Source organism: Malania oleifera, chromosome 3 (genome assembly GCF_029873635.1).
Source record: "Malania oleifera isolate guangnan ecotype guangnan chromosome 3, ASM2987363v1, whole genome shotgun sequence".
NCBI classification, from domain to species: domain Eukaryota; kingdom Viridiplantae; phylum Streptophyta; class Magnoliopsida; order Santalales; family Ximeniaceae; genus Malania; species Malania oleifera.
Window position 1 is genome coordinate 3,844,666 of NC_080419.1, and position 22,928 is coordinate 3,867,593.

At 37.5% G+C, this 22,928-nt stretch overlaps 1 protein-coding gene across 1 annotated transcript; it reads right to left on the minus strand.

Annotated features, from left to right (window-relative positions):
• Positions 1-20: 20 nt before the first annotated feature.
• LOC131150422 (peroxidase 40) lies at positions 21-1,622 on the minus strand. The gene is made up of 4 exons (XM_058101125.1): positions 1,284-1,622; positions 803-994; positions 521-686; positions 21-418 (listed from the first exon to the last, which is right to left on the minus strand). The coding sequence occupies exons 1-4, from the start codon at positions 1,620-1,622 to the stop codon at positions 21-23; spliced, it is 1,095 nt and encodes a 364-aa protein (XP_057957108.1).
• Between the last annotated feature and the right edge of the window lie 21,306 nt (positions 1,623-22,928).

Below are 22,928 nucleotides of genomic sequence, written 5' to 3' on the forward strand. Positions count from 1 at the left end.
TAAATTAAACCACCAAAATACTAATTTATGCTGCGGCAGTTCTGCCGGATTTCTCCATTTTTTCCTACGAGGGCCCCCAAGCCACCCATCTTCAGCATAGAGTTCTTGAAGCCCTCAAAGAACACCGCAGCATTGTTGGCATAGGACTCTACAATCTCTCGTGTTTGGTCATGATGGGCGAGGGCCTGGTCTGATGGAAGCAGCCCCTCGCCGGAGACTAGGTTGACGTAGTACTGGTTGTCAAATGTTGAAGGGGTGACAAGGTCAAGATGTGCTAATGTTGTGTTTGAGTTGGAGCACAGCTGCTGAAGGGACTGCAGGAAGTCGACGTTAACATCGGGACCATTAGAAGTGGCACCTCCAGTACTGAATCTGGAGGTAAATGTGGAGCATCTAGCTTTTCCCATTGTATGTGCACCTGCTCAATATGTAAGTAAATTTAGGATGCCCCTTCTAAATTTGGAGTAATTCTTGAAATTGAAAGCCATTAGGGAAGAGGAGATCGCTCGAAAGTAATTACCAGAGAGGGTGACCATGTCGTTGAGGGTGAGGCCAACGTTCTGAAACTTAGCTAGGAGCGTGGCGGCGTCGGAGTTGGGGCCTGGGATGTTGGCGTTTGCGTCTGTTTTGCTCGCGTTCAGGCTGTCCCTCCTTCCCGTTTGTACTTCCCAACTCGGCCCACCTGACTGCAAATTATTCTCTTATTAGATCAAACATGCATCCAAGTAAAGGATTATCATCTTAAGAATAGTTGAAAAGATAGATTGGAGGACACAGTTGAACATACAAATAGAATACGTACAAGAACAACGGAGTCTCTGGCGGCAAAGGCGAGAATATCAGCACAAGAAACGGTGACAGGGCAAAGGGCTTCAAGGTGGGATTTTATGGCGTCGACGACTTCGAACCCCCTCAGCGAATTCAAATTTGGGGCCGCAGTTTTCTCTCCGACAAAACTCCCCTTGTCGTCCAACAGCACTGAACCATCACACCCCTATGCCCATAGCATTTCCACCCGACAAAACTTATCATTACACACTCATTTACACGGTTATCTATGAATTAACCTAATAAAGTAATTACAACTCATACACCAGACAACATAATTAGTAAGTCATAATTTTCTTTCCAAAACAAAACAAAGAAATTCATGAGTTGTTGTTTTACTGATGGAGTTTATGAATGACGCAATAGATTCAATCTACTTAATAATTTTCGAATGGAGAAATGTGTACTTATGCATAAAGATGATAGAAAGGGTAGATGCGCGAGCAAGGCATTACATTAACGAAGCAGTCATGAAAATGGAGGCGAAGGAGGGAAGCAGCCATTCGAGGGTCCTGGGAGACGGCATTTTGGACCCAATAGAATACGATGGCCTCCACCTCCGGGCAGCTCTCTTCGTACGTTCCGAACCCTAGCTGCTGCTGCCCATCGTTGCCGTGACCGAGACCACCGTCGTTATCATCTACACAAGTCTCATTTCTCACCACCACGTCCAAGTCCTCCACCTTGTTTTCCATTGTTACAGTGGTATCAGCACCTCCAAGATGCACTACCATAATTATCACTATCACTGCATACAAACCAAAATACCCATACAGCTGCACGCTCATCTTCATCATTATAAATATTATTGTGATTTAACTTTTTATAATTAACCCCTTCTCTTCAATTACCGGCACTCCTATATGCATATATATACTATAGTTGCGAGGGAGAGAGCTGAAAGAGAGAGGTGGTTAAGGGAAGATAAGACAGAGTCAAAAAAGACGTAGAGAAGAGGTTACAGTTGGTGATGATGGTGATGGTGATGAGTACTATTGAGTAGGGTTGTACGTAAGAGATCAAGCATGCATGCATGCATGTGCGGATGATAAGAAAGAATGGGGGAGAAGGTGGGCTCGTACGTAGTAGGAGTGGTTAGAATTGGTCGTGGAGAAGGATAGAGGATCCATTATATTAATCGAATATCTAAAAGGTCTGAGACAATATAGTTTTAAAATAATAATAATAATAATTTTTTGACATGTGAGGAAGAGCAAATAATATATAATTTGTCACATTTAATTTAGTTAGGGTAAAAGTAGAGTCATTTTGTGAGAGTTTTAGCATTTTTGGATCTGTTTCTATGATAATTTCTGTGATAAATTTTAGATTTAGGTTGAATTTGACCATCCAATGGAGATGTGTGGAACCCCATTATATTATTATTATTATTATTATTATTATTTTTGATTACATAGGAACCAACAAGTCCTTTGGATCCCCTAGTGAGGGACCACACTTACGGATCAGCGTCCTCCCACTAGGTCTCGCTAATCAGGTAAAGTTCGGAATGCGGACACGGCTTCTGTACATCAGTAGGACGTTCAGCCAACCTGACTCCCGGGACACATCTCCATTACCATCCACGGTCCCCGCTGGCTCACAGAGCGAACTTTTATTATCCACGGTCCCCGCTGGCTCACAGAGTAAATTCTCATCATGCACAGGTACCGCTGGTTCCGCGAGTATAATCTATCTGAAATTGAACCCCCGATGCTCCTTCTTTACGTGCTGATGCCTTTCCACTGCTGCATGCCCATGGGGGCGGACCCCATTGTAATATTAATTCCATATGTAGTTGTGTTAACTAGGAAGAAAAATGATCAAAAAAAAAAAAAAAAAAAAAGGAAAAGGGAAACATGCATCTAGGCTTTATTTGGAACTTGGAGGACACTAGGAAAAGGAAAGGAAAGGAAAAATTTAAGGAGGATTCATTTTTTTCATGTTTGTTTGATTATCAAGGAAAGTAAAAAAAAAAGAAACAAAAATATACAAAATCAAATAACAAAAAATTGATTTCTCACATTATTAACATTTGATGTTTTTTCAATTTTTAGTTCTATAAAAATAAGTTTTAAAATTTTAATAGAACTTAATATAGTGAGAAAATATGATGAAAAATGAGTTTCTTATTTTTTTTTTCCTTTTCCCGAAAAAAATATTTAATCCAAACAGACTCTAAGAGCTCATTTAGAACTTTAAAAATATTGAGGAAAAGAAAAGACGAGGTGAAGGAGTCCACAACCTTTTCATGTTTTGTTATTTAGAAAAGTATGTGAGAAACAAAATAAAAAATATTTCAAATAAATGAACAAGAAATTGATTTAATTCACACATAATTAACTTTTGACTTTTATTAATTTCTAATCATATTAAAATAAAAAATTTAATTTTAATAATATTTGATATAGAGAGAATGTAATGGAAAACAAATATTCTTTTCATTTTTCTTTTTGAGAACGAAATCTTTGATCTAAACAGACCACTAAAAAGAAACTAGAATTTGAGAAGAAAGATTACTTTCTATTTTCCTCTTATAATTATTTGTTGTTTGGTTGTGCTAGCTGAAGGGAAATGAAAGACTGTCATTCACAATATATAATTATTTTCCTCCACCTTAAGGGAATTGATTTTGTTAACAAAAAATAAACATCTTATTTCATTTGTATATATGTTTTTATTTCTTTCCAATTTTCATTTTACTATCAAATAAATAGATATAGGTTTATGAACGCAATCCCCTCATGTAAGATTTGTAACTCATGAGGACCTGAACTGATTATTAATACTTGGAGACAACCCCGTCAATGCCTTTCTTTAGCGTAAATCTCTTCTTTCACTAATTCAACTGTGTATCAAGCATGGAACTCAAGAATTTTATTCCTTCCATTGGTTTAGTGGGATTCTTTCGACAACATCAACTTCTCATAGAGTACCTCATTTGCCATTTCGACGCAAAGCCCAAATAGTTCAAATGGTAATTGTTGTGTGTAATTCAACTGATTGTTAATTCTATTTTCAGATTTTAATGAATTCCAAACAAATCATAATAACAATCTGATTTTGTCCAAGCATCAACCACAATCACACCTAAACTTAAACCTATTTATTTTGATGCGTGTGTGTGTGCTAAGTTTGATCAAGAAAAATATATATTCACCAATCCAATATTCAGCAAAGTCTCAATAAATCCAGCAAAATACGAACATGCCAATCACACAATCACAAGAACACATTTACGTGGTTCGGCCCAAAAATTGGCCTACATCAACGGCAGAAACTCACCTCCAGAGACACTATATTAAATCTGGCGGAAATAAATATACATACACAGATTTACCATTTCTTGACTTACCAATCTCCCCTGGATATCAGCCCAAGAATGACCCAAGAAAGCCCCTCTTCGCACCGGCGAAGAATCCTAGGCTTCTTCCTATCCTTCTCCCTAATTTCCCTAAAAGAAATCCCTCCCAAGAAATAGATCTGTGCATTACCTCCTCTTTACCTGAGCGTGCACCTCCGCTGGAATTCCCCAAGGCCGAACGCCCTCCCGTTGTCTCCTTCTCTCGTGTGCAGGTGAAGGATCTCTCTCGGCTGCAGGTGCTCTCTCTTGGCTGGGAAGGGATCTCTCACGGCTATCTCGTAGAATGGGCAAGAAGAAGACCCTCTCTCGGTTCTACAAGTGTCTCTTGCGGTTGGAGAAGAAAAAAGAAGCCCTCCTGCTGCTCTGCTGAAAAAAAAAACTAAAGTACAATCCCAATCCCCCGCCCCCCTGCTGTTTTCATTTCATTTACAATTAATTACACATGAAATTACATCCATGCCCCCAACTAACAATGAGTGAAACAGCAGCCATTTGATCTGAAAAGAACGGACGACCTAGATTCAACAGACTTGACACTCCAACAATTCTCCACCTTGGCAAGCATGTGACCCTTGCACCTCCTTAGCATCTCCTATGGCGGTTCCTACAAAACAAATACTAACAGCTTCCAAGGTTAACCAAGTTCGAACAATGTTCAACCTTGGATTTAGGTACTGTTTTAGTCTTCATATCAGAAGTCCAACTAATAGCACTACCTAAAAAAGAAAAGAACATATCGGACAAAGACTTCTTGGTATCTAAATTTCTAGCATAGTCAGAATCTACATATCCTTTTAACCCTATTTCACAATGCATATCCTTTTTTCCAAATATTAATCCTTACTGTTTTGTTCCAGACAAGTATTAAAAAATTTGTTTCAAAGCATGCCAATGTGGTTTTCTAGGTTTGCTCATAAATCTACTCACTTGACTTACAACATAAGATAGACTAGGTCTAGAAAATACCATAGCATACATTACACTACCAACCATACTAGCATAAGGTATTCTATTCATAAACAATGACTCATTTTTAGTTGCAGGACATTGTTTTCTAGACAGTTTAACATGTTGTGCAACAGGAATAGAGGTAGATTTAACATGACTCATTCTAAATCTTTTTAATACCTTTGAAATATAAGACTTTTGAGACAAGTAGAGAAACTTTTTATTCCTTTCTCTAGTTATTTCCATACCAAGTATTCTTTTAATAGGTCCTAAGTCTTTCATTTCAAATTCAGATTTAAGCATGCACTTAACTTGATGTAACATATCCATGTCTCCACAAGCAACCAGCATGTCATCAACATATAATAGTAAATATATATGACATTTATCACATGATTTAAAATAAACACAGCCATCATAATTGCTTCTACAGAAATCATTTTGAATCATGTAAGAATCAAATCGTTTATACCATTGTCTAGGTGATTGTTTCAACCCATATAAAGATTTCTTTAATAAACATACATGATTTTTATTCATTTCCGTATCAAAGCCCTCGGGAGGTTGCATATAAATTGTTTTTTTGAAGTACCATGTAAGAAAGAAGTTTTAACATCGAATTGTTCCAAATGCAAGTCATGTACAGCAACAAAAGATAATAGAATTCTAATTGAACTATGCCTCACAACACGGGAAAATATTTCATTATAGTCTACCCCTTCCCTTTGTGTAAATCCCTTAGCCACTAACTTAGCTTTATACCTAGGTGGTTCAACTCCAGGGATTCCCTCTTTCCTCTTAAAGATCCACTTGGATCCTATAAGTTTCTGTTTTTCTGGTTTAGGTACCATCACCCATGTCTCATTCTTGTTTAGAGACTCCATTTCTTCTTGCATTGTAAGAATCCATTTTTCAGCCTCTTTACTATCCATGGCCTCTCTAAAAGTCCTAGGCTCCACCTCAATTTCTGTTTCAGCAACAGAAAGAGTAAAGGCTGTTATATCAGCTTCCCTATACCTTTGAGAAGGTCTTATGACCCTCCTCTCCCTATCCCGTGCTAGAAGGTAAGTTTTACTTAATTCAGAGGTTTCTTGTTTTGAGTTTTACTCCTCAAAATCTACAACATCTATTTCTAAATGGCTATGAGAAGTGGAGGGTTGCTCCACCTCAAGCTGCGGGTCACTAGTATCAGAGTGCCTAACACTTTCATCTGAATTTTATGGTTTTCCCCCTATTTTAGTTTCATTAAAAACTACATCCCTGCTAATAATACATTTTTGTTTTCCAGGTTCTATAACCTAGAGCTTATAGCCTTTAACCCCCTCTGGGTATCCCACAAAAAAAATATTTAATAGCCCTAGGCTCTAATTTATCAGTTCTAATGTAGACATAGGCTACGCACCCAAAAACTCTTAAATCCTGATAATCAATAGGCTTACCCGACCAAATTTCTTGAGGGGTTTTAAAATTTAGAGCTGTGGAAGGAAACCTATTAATAAGGTATACAACAGTGGTTACCGCCTCCGCCCAAAAGGTCTTGGGTAGACCTAAAGTGGCTAACATGCATCTTACCTTTTCCAAAATAGTCATATTCATCATTTCAACTAATCCATTCTGTTGGAGAATATCCCTAACAGTCCTATGTCTAGCTGTGCCCTTAGCTTTACAAAATTCAGAAAATTCATTTAACAAGTATTCTAATCCATTGTCTGTTTTTAGTGTTTTAACTTTTCTGCCAACTTGATTTTCAACTAAGGTTTTCCATTCTTTAAACTTTTCAAAAGTATCACTTTTATGTTTTAGAATACAAACCCATACTTTCCTAGAAAAGTCATCTATAATTGACAAAAAATACCTAGAACCACCATGAGAACTTACCGTAGCAAGCCCCCACAAATCTGAATGTATGTAATCAAGAGTCTGTTTCGTGGTGTGAGTGGACTTCTTAAAACTAACCCTAGTAGACTTACCCAAGACACACTCCTCATAGAATGACAATTCCTCAAGTTTCCTATCTCCAAGGAGCCCCTGTTTCTCCAGCTCCTTTAGGCCCTGCTGGCTAACATGTTCTAGCCTCTTATGCCACAAGAAAACCTGATTTTCTACCCTGTGATTGATTGGTGAAGCCTCACCAATCACTATCTTTCCTACCAAGGTGTACAACCCATTATTTAGCACCCCTTTCATCACTACCAGTAAACCTCTACATACTCTTAGGCTACCTCCTTCAGACTTAAACGTGTACCCTGTCTGATCTAAGCTACCCAGAGAAATCAAGTTTCTCTTCAGCTCAGGTATGTACCTCGCATCTCTTAGCACTCTTTCAATCCCATCATGCATTAGAAGTCTCACAGTCCTAATACCCTATATTTTACATGACTTATTGTTTTCTAGGATAACATGACCTCCTTCTAAGCATGTAAAGGACTCAAACCAGTTTTTCAATGGACACATGTGGAAGGAACATCCTGAATCTAATATCCATTCTTTTCCCGAATCTCTATCAGAGACGTTCAACACTTTCGTACTATCATACCCATCTAAAACTACCACTGCTTTACCCTTTGATTCAGAGGTGGTGGCATTTGCACCATTTTTCCTCTTAAGGTAGTCCCTCTTAAAATGTTCTTCCTTGTGACATGCAAAATACTTTAGTGCTTTACTCTTAAACTTTGATCTAGACCTCTTGTCTTTTCCTTTCTTATTCCTCTTTTTAGACCTACCTCTCACATTTAACCCTTCCCCTGACCCTGATTTAGACTCAAACTTAGTGTGCAATTCCCTAGAGTGCAAAACAGCTTGCACATCTTCTAAAGTCAGCCTCTCTCTCCCATACATCATAGTTTCTTTAATATTTTCATATGTGGAGTCAAGAGAACTCAATAAAAGAATTTCCTGGCCTTCTTCATCTATACTAATATCAATATTAGCAAGATCCAAAAGAATTTTATTAAATTCATCTAAATGTTCATCAATCGATGTTCCAGGAGTCATTCTAAAGGTGTAGAGTCTAGTATTCTTATGGAGTCTATTTGGTAGGGATTTTGTCATGTACAAACTTTCTAGTTTTGACCAAACTCCAGCTACCGTATCCTCATTGGCAATTTCCCTAAGCACTGTCTCCTAAGGACAAGATAATGACACTATGTGCCTTTTGGAGGATTTCGGGCTTCACTTTGTCGGCGGAGGGTAAACCTAGTTTCCCCCCTTGTGAAGTGGAGGCTCCCTTCTTTTCTCTAAGAAGAGCCTCCTCAAGCCCTTGCTGTAACAAGATGGCACGCATTTTAATCCTCCACAAACCAAAGTCATTTTTTCCAGTGAATTTTTCTATTTCAAACCTAGCGGTCCCCATCACATAGCCAGGCTCTGATACCACTTGTTGTGTGTAATTCAGCTGATTGCTAATTCTATTTTCAGATTTTAATTAATTCCAAACAAACCACAATAACAATCTGATTTTGTCCAAGCATCAACCACAATCACAAGAACACATTTACGTGGTTCGGCCCAAAAATTGGCCTACATCCACGGCAGAAACTTACCTCCAGAGACACTATATTAAATTTGGCGGAAATAAATATACATACACAGATTTACCCTTTCTTGGCTTACCAGTCTCCTATGAAAATCAGCCCAAGAACGACCCAAGAAAGCCCCTCTTCGCACCTGTGAAGAACCCTAGGCTTCTTCCTATCCTTCTCCCTAATTTCCCTAAAAGAAATCCCACCCAAGAAATAGATTTGTGCATTACCTCCTCTTTACCTGAGCGTGCACCTCCGCTGAAATCCCCAAGGCCGAACGCCCTCCCGCCGTCTCCTTCTCTCATGCACAGGTGAAGGATCTCTCTCGGCTGGGAAGGGATCTCTCACGGCTGTCTCGCAGAATGGGCAAGAAGAAGACCCTCTCTCAGTTCTGCCAATGTCTCTCGCGGTTGGAGAAGAAAAAAGAAGCCCTCCTTCTGCTCTGTTGAAAGAAAAACTAAAGTGCAATCCCAATCCCCCGCCCCCCTTTTGTTTTCATTTCATTTACAATTAATTACACATGAAATTACATCCATGCTCCCAGCTAACAATGAGTGAAACAACAGCCATTTGATTTGAAAAGAACGAACGACCTAAATTCAATAGGCTTGACACTCCAACAATTAAACCAACTATTTCACTAGAAGCATATTATAATCTCATCTCTAAGAGATACTATGCTCGTATCTCCTCTTCAGATGAACATTGGGATGATTCATCTTCTGTTATGATGGGAGGTGTTGGAAGCGGAGTTTAGATTCGCTTAGGAGTTCACAATCTTAAAAATAAAAATAAAAATTCAAACATTAGTATTTTGGTACCCAAAAACCGATTCCTTTCTACCACAGACTATTTTCCATACAACTTGTAAACATTAAAAAAAATCTACAGAAGATAATTTTTAATGCCCCTTAGAGATACATAAAGAATTCACTCATTCTGCAGACTGGGCCGAATAACAAGGCGCGTGTGTGGCTGTGGGGGGCCTTTGCCCACAGTGGAAGCCCATAGAAGTGAACTGAGGCCCATAAATTAAGTTTAGAATGATCTACCCCGCCGGGCCCTTTATTGGGCTTCACTCTAAAGAGCAAGGGGCCAGGCCCATTACCGGTTTACGCGTAAGAAGCAAGGCCCAGCCCGTTGACGAAGTCGGCGCGCCTGAACTTTACGACCTGATCAGCACTAATAAAGGAAATAGAAGAAGATACTTGAGGAATTTGGTGAGGATAGGGGCACTCATAGGTCATGAGTGCCTCTGCTCCCATTTTCCCCTCGGAAATGATTTCTCCACTATTTATTTTCTTGAATTTGTGATTTATTTATTTGTCTTTTATCATGACGATGCCATTTCAAAGTCGTCCAAAAATGGAGGTCAAAATGGGCAATTAGTGGAAGAATAGTAAACTGATCAACCCCCACGGTCTGTTACTTTGAAGTCAATAATATTTCTATTTTCTTTTTAAGCTGCGTTTGGCTCGCAGAATATTAATTTTTAGGCAAACCACATCAATCTTGCTTGAAATTTGATAAAAAGAAGTGTACAAAATTTCAGGAACCTTTACTTAGATTTGTCAGAATGACCTAAACCTTTTTTTAAATTTCAAATATTTCGTACCTCGTTTTCTAAGATTTGGTAAGCGGAAAAATTGGTCAAAGAGAGAGTTTAAATTATTAGGGAATATTAGGGTTTTTTTTGCTAAAGCGACGGTTGAATAATTTTTGAAATGTCAAGAAAAATTTTGTAATTGTTTATGTGTTTTTGTCAATGCTCGAGGGAGATCGGTGTTTTTGTCCTAATTTTCGAGAATAGAATGTAATAAATGAAAATGCAACAAAAGTTATATACAAATGCAATATTTTTAGAAACTATTATTCGTGCAAAGGCTTTTAATTACTATTTCATCCAACATAAAATAAGAAAGGAGTATACATTTTATGGGGAAAAATTATTATTACTTATCATTCTTTATTATAGGTGTATTTATAATATTTGTATATTTTTATTTACTTTATTATTTATATTGTTTGAATATCTTAAAAAATCTTGACCAAGAATTTTTTTTTTTGAAAAAAGAGAGAGGGTCATTTTATACAATTACATCCAAACATTATAATATGTTTTAAAAAAATTAATTTTAATTATATCCTACAAAATAATAATTTTATAGTATTTCATTTGGTCAATAGAGCTAAAGTACTTTTATAAAGCCAAAAAAAAAAAAAGAACTATTTTAATTTTTCTGAAAAAGAAAAAGTTCATTTTTAAAATCAACTATACATGTTGTTCCATAAAAAAAAATCGTAAATAATAATTAAAGATAAGAAAGAAATTAAATAATAAATTAATCTACTTCATTAAAGGGAGTACGAGCTACTCTTAAGAAATTATTTCTGCAAAGTTTAAAGAATTTAGTTTAGTCGAAAGAGTTCGAGAAGTCAACCAACAAGTTGTTAAAACTAGTATTCAAAGGATTTTGTTAAGATCTCCTTTAGTTAGATTTCTAAAATTAGGAATAGTTTGTTCATAATCACGGTTCATTCAACCTAAATTTTAAATTACTAGGTGAGGGTCCAAAAATTATTTTATTATATAACATGCTCTCTTAGCTAGTACATAAAATAATATTTTTTTATTATCTTAAATTAAAAATTAGGGGGGGTGTCACATTCGATGTTTTGGGTTTTTATTTTTTTATTGTTCTATTCAATATTTTAGCCTAAAAGGCATAAGCCTGAAGTCTCCAAACAACACTATTGGGTTTTATTATTAAAACAAAATACAAAAATATTCAATTTTGATAATTTTGGTTTTATTTGATCCAATCACACTGTTGGTCCGATTTTCATTTTAAAATTAAAAATTGACTGACAATTTCTATTGATCCATTAATTATCTTGATTATCTTAAATTTTATGCGATATACTTTTTTTTTTCAAAAAATATTCTTAGCGCACCAAACTAATAATTTTAACGTATTTTTTAGTTTGGAGGGAAAAATAAAAACCCCTCAACATCACATCTTAAGAAAAGACATGACATGAAAAGCATTAATTTTCTACTATTGATGCAACAATAGTGTAGGGTTAGGATGTTTAGGTGGTAGGTTTTGAGATTGAGAGTGATGGATGCAACAATTCATTTGATTAGGACAAAATGGGATTAGGGCAAAAGTTAAAATTAGAATTTTGTGTTTCCATTGGGTTATATTGGCTATTGAGTCCTGTTCTTGTAAATATATTTTTGCCCCAAAATAGATTTATTATATTTATTTCAACTAGTTATTCCAGCTTGGTGTTCAAAGGCTAACAATATATTTTTCAATATTGCGTTATAAAAAGAGAATCATTTTTTTTTCTTTCTTTCTTGTCATATGTTATTTCTCATCTTATTTTTAGTAGTCTTTGTATTTTTTTCTCCAATTTACAGATTAATTTTTATTTTATATGTTTAAAACATTTAAAAGACAATCTTGTCCATCCATTTCCCCCACCCTTTGGAGGGTAGATGGTGGAACAATCGCAGAACGACGGCAACGATAATGACAACGACAAGTCTTTAGTTCCAATAGGTGGGTTCGGTTACTTGAATCATTTTCCGTCAATTCACCTGATGGTGAGTGTTTCCTTCTTTTAGATTAAAGACTTTTAAATTCTTTCTCATTATCTCATTCTAAGTTATTTTAAGCCTACTCCTACCCCTTTTCATGTTAGAAACAATAACTCACTCTTCCTCACATGTGCTCTACTAAACCTACATTTTAAATGCCAAAACCATCTAAATCGCCTCTCCTTTTTTTTTTTTGATTACATAGTAACTCCAACTACTAACAAGTCCTTCGGACCCCCTGGTGCGGCACCAAACCTACGGATTAGCATCCTCCCTCTATGTTTCGCTGATCAGGTGAAGTCCGGAATGCGGACACGAATTCTGTGCATCAGTTGGACGTTCGGTCAGCCTGACCCCCAGGACACATCTCCATTACCATCTACGGTACCCGCTGGCTTACAGAGAACTCTTACCATCCACTGTCCCCGTTGGCTCATAGAGGGAATTCTCACCATCCACGGTCCCCTTGACTCACAGAGTAAATTCTTACCATCCACAGGAACCGTTGGTTCCGTAAGTGTATCTACCTGGAATTGAACCCCCGATGCTCCTTCTTACGTGCTGATGCCTTTCCATCGCTCCATGCCCGTAGGGGCTAAATCGCCTCTCCTTTATCTTAACTTCAATTGGTGCTATGTCTAAATTATTGCATATGTGCTTCTTCTTACTTTATCTTTTAATGTTTTACCACTCATCGAACTACAATTTGTATCTATTAATGGTTCAAATTCTTTAAAAAGTATACTTGTTTTCAAACAACTATGTTTTTTTTTTAAAAAAAAAATAATATTATTAGTGTTGGTGTGACTTATTTTGTAGAATTGATAACTCAAATTTGCTCTTCAATAAACCAAGCTAAGTATGGACTGCCATCTAATATTTATACAATCAAGATTGGGCTGAAAAGTGATATTGAGTTGAAAAATAATTGTAATTTTAATAGAGTACTTTTAAAATAGTAATGTTTTTTGAGTACCAAGAACACATAGTTAGGGCACCTAATTTGTCACCTCTATATTATTTCAGTTTAAAAAAATGTCACACGAATATGTAGAAAACTATTTGAGAAAAAAGCGGACAATCAAGAAAGGGCAGTTATGATGAGACCTCATACTTTTCTTATGCTTCCAAAACTCACGGTGCTAAAGCATTTGTTATGATAATCACTTTTATCCTCGTGTTTGGATTTATTATGACTAATAAAAAAGAGTTGTTGAAAAAATTGATAATGACATAAATGAGATGAAAATAATCATTTTTCTTAAAAGGTAGCCTTTATTTTAATTTGTAATTTTTTCCAAAAGTTTATGTTTGAAAAAAATTAGTCACCAAAGTGCCTCAAATCTAATTTTTCACTTCTAAAAATAAGATAACTTTAAAGAAAAAGAAGCTCTCTAAAAACAGGAAAAAAACAAATCGAGCTAAAATGGGCTTAATTTCTCATTTTTTGAGGCTCTAGGAGAAACTAATTCACTAAATTAAAAATGTTAAAAATATTTTTAAAATTTTAAAATTTAGCATATATATTAGAGGATGTAACTTTTGACTAAATTGTTTAAAAGCAATCCCATCAATCGATAATCTCTTTGTCTGCGAGTTCTTATTACCACCAAACAAAAAAATAAAAAGAATTCTTAAAGAGAAAGTAATTTTTTTTTTAAAAAGAGAATATGTTAAATGAATTAATATTGTATTTAAAAGTATGGAGTTTCAGTCTATCATTTGGAATTTAGAGAATTGATTTGTATAAAAATGCAATCCCTTCAACATGCTGACAATTAGCTGTAGGGGTGGCAAAATAGGTTAACGGGCCGAATTTGAGCTGATCATAAACATGTCAGGGTTAAACGAGGTTGAGTTCGGGTTGACCTGTTTATTAACGGGCGACTACTATGTAAACCCAAATCCATCCGTTTAATAAACAGGTCACGCATTTAAAAAATATAATTTATTTATTTTAAAAAATTTTAAACATTTCATATAAAATGACATATATGTTTTAAAAAAGACTCCATTTTATTTTTAAACGGGCCACCTGCTGGGTGAACCGACCCGAACTTGTCTAACCTATTTAATAAATGGGTCGAGTTCGAGTTGACCCGTTTATAAAAAGGTCAACTTATATTAAACTCAAATCCGGTTTAAACGGGCGGATCATGGGTCACCTGTCGGGTTTCGACTCATTTTGCCACCTCTAGTTAACTCAAGTTATTCAATTTACAAAATCGATCCCACTAATCCATGATCCCTTTTTGAATGTGAATTATTATCTTAAGAAAAAAAAAATGATTGAAAATTTAAAGATCAAATCCATGTTAGTATTGAAAATATAAAGTTTGAGTGTTAAAATTTAGAATTTATCGAATCAATTTGAAAAATAAAAATAAAAAATAGGAAAAGCAATCCTATGAATCCATGATAGCAATTACCACAAAGTTCAATTTAATAATTAAAATTTAATGACTTAGTAGTTTCACCAATATGTGATCTTTTTGTTTAGTGAGTTCTTACCTTTGCTAAATTGAAAGAGAGAAAGGATTGTTAAGAGAATACAACAAATGAATTATTATTTGTGTTTAAAAATATGGAGTTGATATTTATATTTTAGAATTTTGGATGGATTTGGACAAAAATGCAATCCTACCCATCTATAGTCTTGTTTGTGTGTTCTTATCTTAAATAAATAGAAAGAAAGAAACAAATTTTAAAGAAAATACATCAAATGAATTGATGTTGTGTTTTGAAAGTATGAAATTCGAACATTAAAGTTTAAAATTTTAAGGAATAGATTAGAGAAAAAGCTACCCCACTATCCATTGATAATTATTACTACCAAGTTCAAGTTCAATAATTACAATGAGGATTACGTTACTCAATTCGCATCTAATCTTTTTTTTTTGTCAATTGGAAGCTCACATTGGACAAGGTCATACAATGGGAGATAGTCCTCTCTTATCCCATATCTCTTCCAACCCTTCTCAGAATTCGATCTAAAAACTCTAACATGGAAGAGGTATACACTATTTCTATACCTACTTGAGCATTAGAAAAGGGCCTTGGAAGCCACTAGGGGTTTCCCATTCTCTTTCCCTTCCCCCCTAATTACAAGTGATCATACACCTATTTTTGCATCTATGGATTGTGGATAGTGATTATACAAAATAAATTGATTATGTATTTAAAAGCATGGACTTTTGAGTCTTATATTTTAGAAATTTTGGAATTGATAAAGCAATTACACCAGTCGACGATCTTTTATAGTGCGCTCATACAGATCTTAGCCAAATAAAAGATAGAAAGAAGTCAAAGAGAATACATCCAATGAATTGATGTTGTCTTCAAAGTATATAGTTCGAACACTAAATTTAAAATTTAAGGAATAGATTTGAACTAAAAAGTAATCGCACTATCTAGCTAGGTAATTATTGCTGCCAAATTCAAGTTCAATAATTACAAGGATTACTCTATTTACATCCAATATTTTTGTTTTTGTCATCAATCGGAAGCCTACGGTGGACTAGGTTATAATGAAAGGAAGTGATTTTTTTTTAAATGGTAAAAGATTTAGTGATTTATTGAATCGGGGAAAAAAAGAATCCCACATAAGGAGCTTGAAACCTAAAGAAAAGTATAACGAATCATTTGGCAACCTGAAATAGCCAAAGAAGAAGAACAACAAAAAAATTAAAATAATAAAGAAAGAAGAACTTAGCTTGGCAACAAATTACATTGATGCAAAAATTCAGGTCATCCTAACTTGTGGAAGTTTGAGCAAGATCAACTCCAATGGGAAAGGTTTGGCATTGCCCTATTGAAGATCACATTAGTCACCCTATTGAAGATCACAATCGTACAATTTTGTTTAGTCTATAACTACCAAATGATTGTGGCTGGTGCTGCTCCTCTAAGCTTCTTGATATTGCACCTATATATTACTTGAAGAATTTGAGGTGGAAAGGAAACTAACCAAAGGGAAAGGTTTGACATTGCCTTGTTGAAGATCACATTAGTTGGAGCTTCTTTATTGTTGACGATCGTGTAATTTTGTTTACTTCATAACTCCCAAATGATTTCGGTTGGTGTTGCTCCTCTAAGCTTCCTATTATTGCACCTATTACTTAAAGAATTCAAAGGTGGAAAGGGAACTAAGGGAGTGATTAGGGCATCACCCAATGCAGCTTCAACAAGAGGTAAAAGGAACTCCAAATCTGATTGCTATAAATTAGAACAACAACGAAGTAGGTGGTCCACTAATTCACATCTTTGTTTGCACAGAGCGGATATAGATGCCAGATTCCTACCCTTCCTTTGTAAGTTGTTGGTTGTCAAGACTTTGTTTTTGACAGAGAGCCATAAGAAGATTGAAACTTTTGAGGGAATAAACGTGTAGGGACCCAAACTTGGAAAAGAAAAGAATATAAGTAAAAGAAGAGAGAAGTAAAGGAAATGAAAGGAAAAAGAGGAAATCGGTTTGGCACAGGACCAAACCGTCGACAGTTTCAAGGAATTTCAGGAAAACCCTGACGACTAAAACTACTGAGAGCAATTATTAGCCAAATAGTCAACGGTATTGTAAAGCACAGGGAAAACCGTCGATGGTTTTCCTATGGGCTAGCTTACTTAAGGGCTAAGTTAACTTTTATTTCATAACTTAAAAATTTCTCTCTCTAAAGCAGCTTTTGGGACTTTCTCTCTACTCTCACTCTCTCTAAACTAGAACTCATGTTGCTCACACACTAATAATAACTTAATCCATCTTACTAAGAGGTGTCTCACCCCAATGATCATTTGACTTTTCAAGAGATAATAGGGATCGTGCTTAGCAGGCTAAGGGGGCAGAGTTTAGATTATCTAGTAGTAGTAAGTGGTTTGTATGGACTGAGTTAGTTTTCTTTCATTTTTCTGGTTTGTAATATGGGCATTTGGAGACCTCTATGTATGATGGTAGTTTATGACTCTGGTAATGTATTTGAGGATGCTTAAATTATTTCTGTTGATTTTATGTGATGATTGTGGTATCAGAAATACAAATTTTATTAAAGCAGCACCTCGGGCCCCACTTTTGGGTTCAGGGGTGTTACAAGTGGTATTAGAGCTTAGGTTGCTAGGTTTTTTAGACTTTGATAGTTGATGATTACGAGAGCATTGAGATAAGATAGGTTAGGTTTGGTATGGAAGCATAGAGGTGGAGATTCCTTGACAGTCTTCTGTGTTTTTCCTGGAAAATCGGTTTCAGGAAAATCACGGTAAATCCATCAATGGTTAATTTCGTGTCTGGGTTGAGAGACTGGAACTAGGAAACTTAAGCTGGAACATTAGGTCAGTTGGGTATGTGTGTAGTGCCGGTGTTGTGATTAGAGGCTGACACTTTGAAATAACTAAGTGTATACAAGCAAAGGGGTATTAGGGGTTTGTAGGGGCCAAATCGTCGACTGTTTCCTAGGGGAAATATAAAAACCGTTGATGATTTTGTGGCAGGACTATGTGAATGAACCTTAAATTGAGAACTCATATGTTATATTAGTTTTTTCATTCAATACTTGCACCAAACATGATAAGTGTGGAAATTCTAAGTCTGTGTCTATCCTATCTTTAGGATGGATCCCAGGGGGAAGTACATTGATCGTAGAGGGGATAATCATGTGGAGACTTCTAGCGAGGAGGATATAGATACCTCGACGATGCTACAAGGTTTAGCACGGTAGGTTAGGAAGGAGATTTGGCAGGACTCCAGAGGACATAATCAACCATTGGTAGATTAGGGCTGCACCATCGAACAATTTAATTAGATGAGTCCGCTGACGTTTGCAAGTGGAGCGGAACCGATCGCGGCTGAGGATTGGGTTTAGGAGATTGAAGAGCTTCTAACTGTTCTACATTGCACTGATGAGTAGAGGGTGCAGTATGCTACTTTTCAATTGGTTAGGGAGGCTAAATGATGGTGGAGAGTGGTAAAGCTGGTGGAGGAACTACGGCTAGGACCTGCGGTCATTACTTGAAGACATTTTAGGGAGATTTTATTCGATAGGTATTTCCCCGCTACCACCTAGGAAGCTAAGGTGGAGGAATTTCTAAATCTGACTCATGGGCCCTTGATCGTATAACAGTACATGGTCAAGTTTGCGGAGCTATCTTACTTCACCCCATATATAGTCCCTAATGAGTAGAAGAAGGCCCTGAGGTTTGAGAGAGGTCCGAGGCAGGGAATACGCGTGCAAGTGCTGGCGTTTTTGGCCCAAAGTTTCTTTGAGCTGGTGGACAAGACCATGACAGTGGAGGCCAATATACAGAAGTGTGAGGGGGTAGCGAACCAGAGGAAGAGACCCCTACCTCATGGGTTTTAGACCGACACCAGTCAGAGTTAATGGAGGAGGCCTGGTAATTTTGCGGGCCAGCGACAGGAGATGGGACATCGAGCCCATCAAGGGAATTCATCGTGCCCTCCTTGGCCCTGGTGTCATCAGAGGCATTGAGGTGAGTGCTGGGGTAGATCAGCTGGCTATTTTCGTTGTGGTAGACTCGGCCACATGGCACGCGACTGTCGTGCACCGCTTGGTGATGCGCCCACACCTAACCAGCTTTGGGGACACAATCAGGCACCCCAAGGGTCACCAGAGTAATACTGCCCAGACGCGGGTATATTCGCTTATGCCGAGAGATGCGGAGGATGTCGGCGATGTGGTGATGGGTACTATTTTTCTTTTTTTTTTTTTGCATAAAGCTATTATATTGTTTGATTCAGGGGCAACACATTCATTCATGGCTCGGGAGTTCTTTCAATTGTGTAGGATAGAGGCTCAACCACTGGATGTCGATTTGTCAGTGGCTACACTGACAGGGACTATAGTAACATGTAGGAGAATATTTAAAAATTTTCCAATCAGTATTCAGGGGAAGACGTTGCCTGCTAATCTGGTGATTCTCGACATGCACGAATTTGAGGTGATTTTGGGGATGAACTGGCTAGCTTCCGGTTATGCTAGTATCGAATGCTACAAGAAAGAGGTAGTGTTTAAATCTCCAAGGAGCATGAGTATAGATTTGTGGGGTCGCATGTACACGCCCTGCCATCGATTATGTCAGCCATGCAGGCTAAAATTTTACTTTTGAATGGATGTTAGGGGTACCTAGATTGGGTAAAAGAAGCACCTATGGGGGAAGTTAAGCTGGAAAATATTCCAATAGTAAAGGAATTTCCTGATGTATTTTCGGAGGATTTTCTAGGGTTACCTCTTGAGCATAAGGTAGAGTTTGCTATCGACCTATCTCCGAAAATGACGCCGATCTCTAAGGCTCCGTATAGGATGGCTCCAGCCGAGGTGAAAGAATTAAAGGAGCAATTACAGGAGTTGTTGGATAAGGGGATTATCAGGCCTAATGTATCTCGGTGGGGAGCCCCCGTCTTATTTGTTAAGAAGAAGAACGACTCAATGATAATGTGCATCGACTATAAGGAGATAAATAAAGTGACGGTAAAAAACAAGTACCCATTACCACGTATCGATGACCTGTTTAACTAGCTTTAGGGAACATAGGTCTTCTCGAAGAGTGATCTCTGATCCGGGTACCATCAGGTGAGAGTTAAGTGAGAGGATGTACCAAAGAATGCTTGCCAAACCCAATATGACCATTATGAATTTTTGGTTATGCCGTTTGGACTGACAAATGTGCCTGCTGCATTTATGGATCTGATGAATAGGGTCTTCCGTCAGTGCCTAGATCAATTCGTGGTGGTGAGGGAAAAGAAGCTGTATGCTAAATTTAAGAAGTGTAAGTTTTGGCCGAAATGGGTGGCATTTCTCAAGCACATGATATCTAGGAGTGGTCTCTCTGTGGATCCGAGAAAAATTGAGGCAGTAATGAATTGGGTAAGACCGAAAAACGTTCAGAAGTCAGGAGCTTTCTAGGTTTGGCAGGATATTACCGCCAGTTTGTAGAAGGTTTTTCTAAGCTATCAGGCCCTCTGACGAAGTTAACCAAGAAGAATGTGAGATATGAATGGACAGATGTGTAACGCCCCAACCTGGGTCTGTTAGGGAGCACTGCCTTTCTCCTCCTCCACCTGGACTAGACAACAGGGGGTGGGCCTTATCAGACTAATGACTGGCCCCACAAACCAACACATACTTTTCAGTGTGTTTTGTCCTCACTCACACACTTCTTGAGAAAACTTCCCAAGTAGTCACCCATCCCAAGATTGCTCCAAGCCAAGCACGCTTAACTATGGAGTTCTTATGGGAAAGCTCCCGAAAAGAAAGGTGCACCTTGTTGATATGGGTTGTAACATCTAATCTTATAAGTCTTTCATCCATGGGGTATCACAAGATGAGTGTGAACAGAGTTTCTAGGATCTAAAGCAGCGACTTGTCACTGCGTCGGTGCTGAAAATCCCTTCATGGGAAGGGAGTTTTGTAATTTATAACGATGCATCCTAGAAAAGACTCGGGTACGTAATGCAACAGAGAAGGGTGATTGCATATGCTTATCAGCAACTCAAGGAGTACGAGAAGAATTACCCTATGTACGACTTAGAGTTAGCAGCAGTGGTTTTTGCATTAAAGATCTGGAGGTACTACCTATATGGTGAAAGGTGCGAGATCTTCACAGATCATAAAATATTTAAGTATATTCTCACATAGAAAGAGTTAAAAATGAGACAAAGGAGATGACTTGAGTTGATAAAGGACTATGACAGTACTATCAGTTACCACCCAGGGAAAGCTAACATGGTAGTTGATGCTTTAAGTCGGAAGTTAGTGAATGCGTCAATCTCGGCGGTGGTAGCTTAAAGGTAGATCAGGATGAATTTGGAAAGACTTGGTGTGGAATTTGTGGAAGGTATCCATCAAGGGTTCATTACTTGTCTGGTTGTTCAACCGACCTTATAAGAAAGAATTAAAGCCGCTTAGATGAAAAACGCGGAGTTGATGAAAATCGTGGAGAAAGTACAGAGTGGGTTAGGAACATGTTTCAATATCTTAGACGACGAAGTTTTAAGGTTTTTCACTTGACTATGTGTACCTGAAGATGTAGAGATTAAAAGTATAATTCTGGAGGAGGCTCATCGCTCTCTTTATACTGTACATTCAGGAAGCACAAAGATGTATAGGGATTTACAAAAATCCTTTTGGTGAAGCAATATGAAGAGGGATATTGCTTGGTTTGTGGAACAGTGTTTGACATGCTAGCAAGTGAAAGCAGAGGATCTGAGGCTGGAGGGACCACTGTAACCACTTTGTATTCCAGAGTGGAAGTGGGAGCCTATCTCTATGGACTTCGTAATGGGGTTGCCTTCAGCGTTGCATGGACAAAATGCTATATAGATTGTTTGACTAAGACCGCGCACTTAGTTCCTATTAAAGTTAGTTACTCTATGAATAGGTTGGCAGAGCTATATGTATAGGAGATAGTTCGATTTCATGGCGTCTCGTTATCCATAGTGTCTGATAGAGATCCACGGTTCACCTCAGAAGAGTTTGCAGGAAGCCTTGGGATCTCAACTTACTTTTAGTACCGCATTTCACCTGCAGACTTATGGGCAGTCGAAGCGAACGATTCAGATATTAGAGGATATGCAGTGGGCTTGTTTGCTGGATTTTGGAGGTAGTTGGATTCGATTTTTGCCACTGGTGGAATTCGTCTACAATAATAGCTATTAGGCAAGTATCGAGATGGCACCATATGAAGCTTTGTATGGTCACAGGTGCCAATCTCTACTGTATTGGGACAAGGTCAGTGAATGGCAGGTTTTGGGATAAGAACTTTTACAGCATACTTCCGAGAAGATCAAACTCATTAGGGATAAGATTAGGATAGCTCAGAGTCGGCAGAAAGAGTTATGTTCATACTCGCTGACAAGACTTAGAGTTTGAGGTGGGGGATAGGATATTTCTAAGGATTGCTTCGATGAAGGGAGTTATGAGGTTTGGGAAGAAGGATAAGTTGAGCCCTAGGTACATTGGGCCATTTGAGATTCTGGGGAGAATTGGTCCAATTGCCTACAGAGTGGCATTACCCCCAGTTTTGTTTAGTATTCATGATGTGTTTCACGTGTTGATGGTGATAAAATACGTTCCAGATCCTTTGCACGTGATAAGTTATGAATTCTTGGAAGTCGGAGATACCTTATCATATGAGGAGGTACGAGTCCAGATTTTAGATCGAAAAATACGGGAACTGCATACTAAGGAAATACTGTTAGTGAAAGTGCCGTGGCAGAATCATGCAGTTGAGGAGACTTCTTGGGAACTGGAGGAGGAAATACACCGGAAGTATCCACAGTTATTCGATGAGGTCAGGCATTAAACAGGTAAGTAAACTATCAGGTACGGGTTCAGGTTTGAATATAATGTGTTTTGTGCAAGTGGTCTAGGTAAGTATTAGTGGAGGTATGTATTTACGTTTCGAGTTTGTGTTTTGAGTGCCTTGGGGAGATTTTGCTTGACTAATTGTACTCTCCCAAGGAATGTTATTGTAACCATGGTATTCCTCCACCATATGTGAGGGTAGTTAATAAACTTGGAATGGGGCCGCTATGTGGGTGGCTATTGAATTTTTTGTAGAAGTAGATCATTATTTAAGGAAAACTCCAGAGGGTGTGACTGGTACTAGTTAGCAAATTTCGAGAACAAAATTTTTATAAGGGAGGGGGGTGATTATA

Excerpts from the sequence above, each read along its gene's own strand:
- LOC131150422 (XM_058101125.1), bottom strand. The coding sequence starts at position 1,622 with ATGAAGATGAGCGTGCAGCTGTATGGGTATTTTGGTTTGTATGCAGTG. Across the intron at positions 995-1,283 it reads TTCATGACTGCTTCGTTAAT|GGGTGTGATGGTTCAGTGCT; the intron begins GTAATGCCTTGC and ends CTATGGGCATAG. Across the intron at positions 687-802 it reads CCAGAGACTCCGTTGTTCTT|TCAGGTGGGCCGAGTTGGGA; the intron begins GTACGTATTCTA and ends AATAATTTGCAG.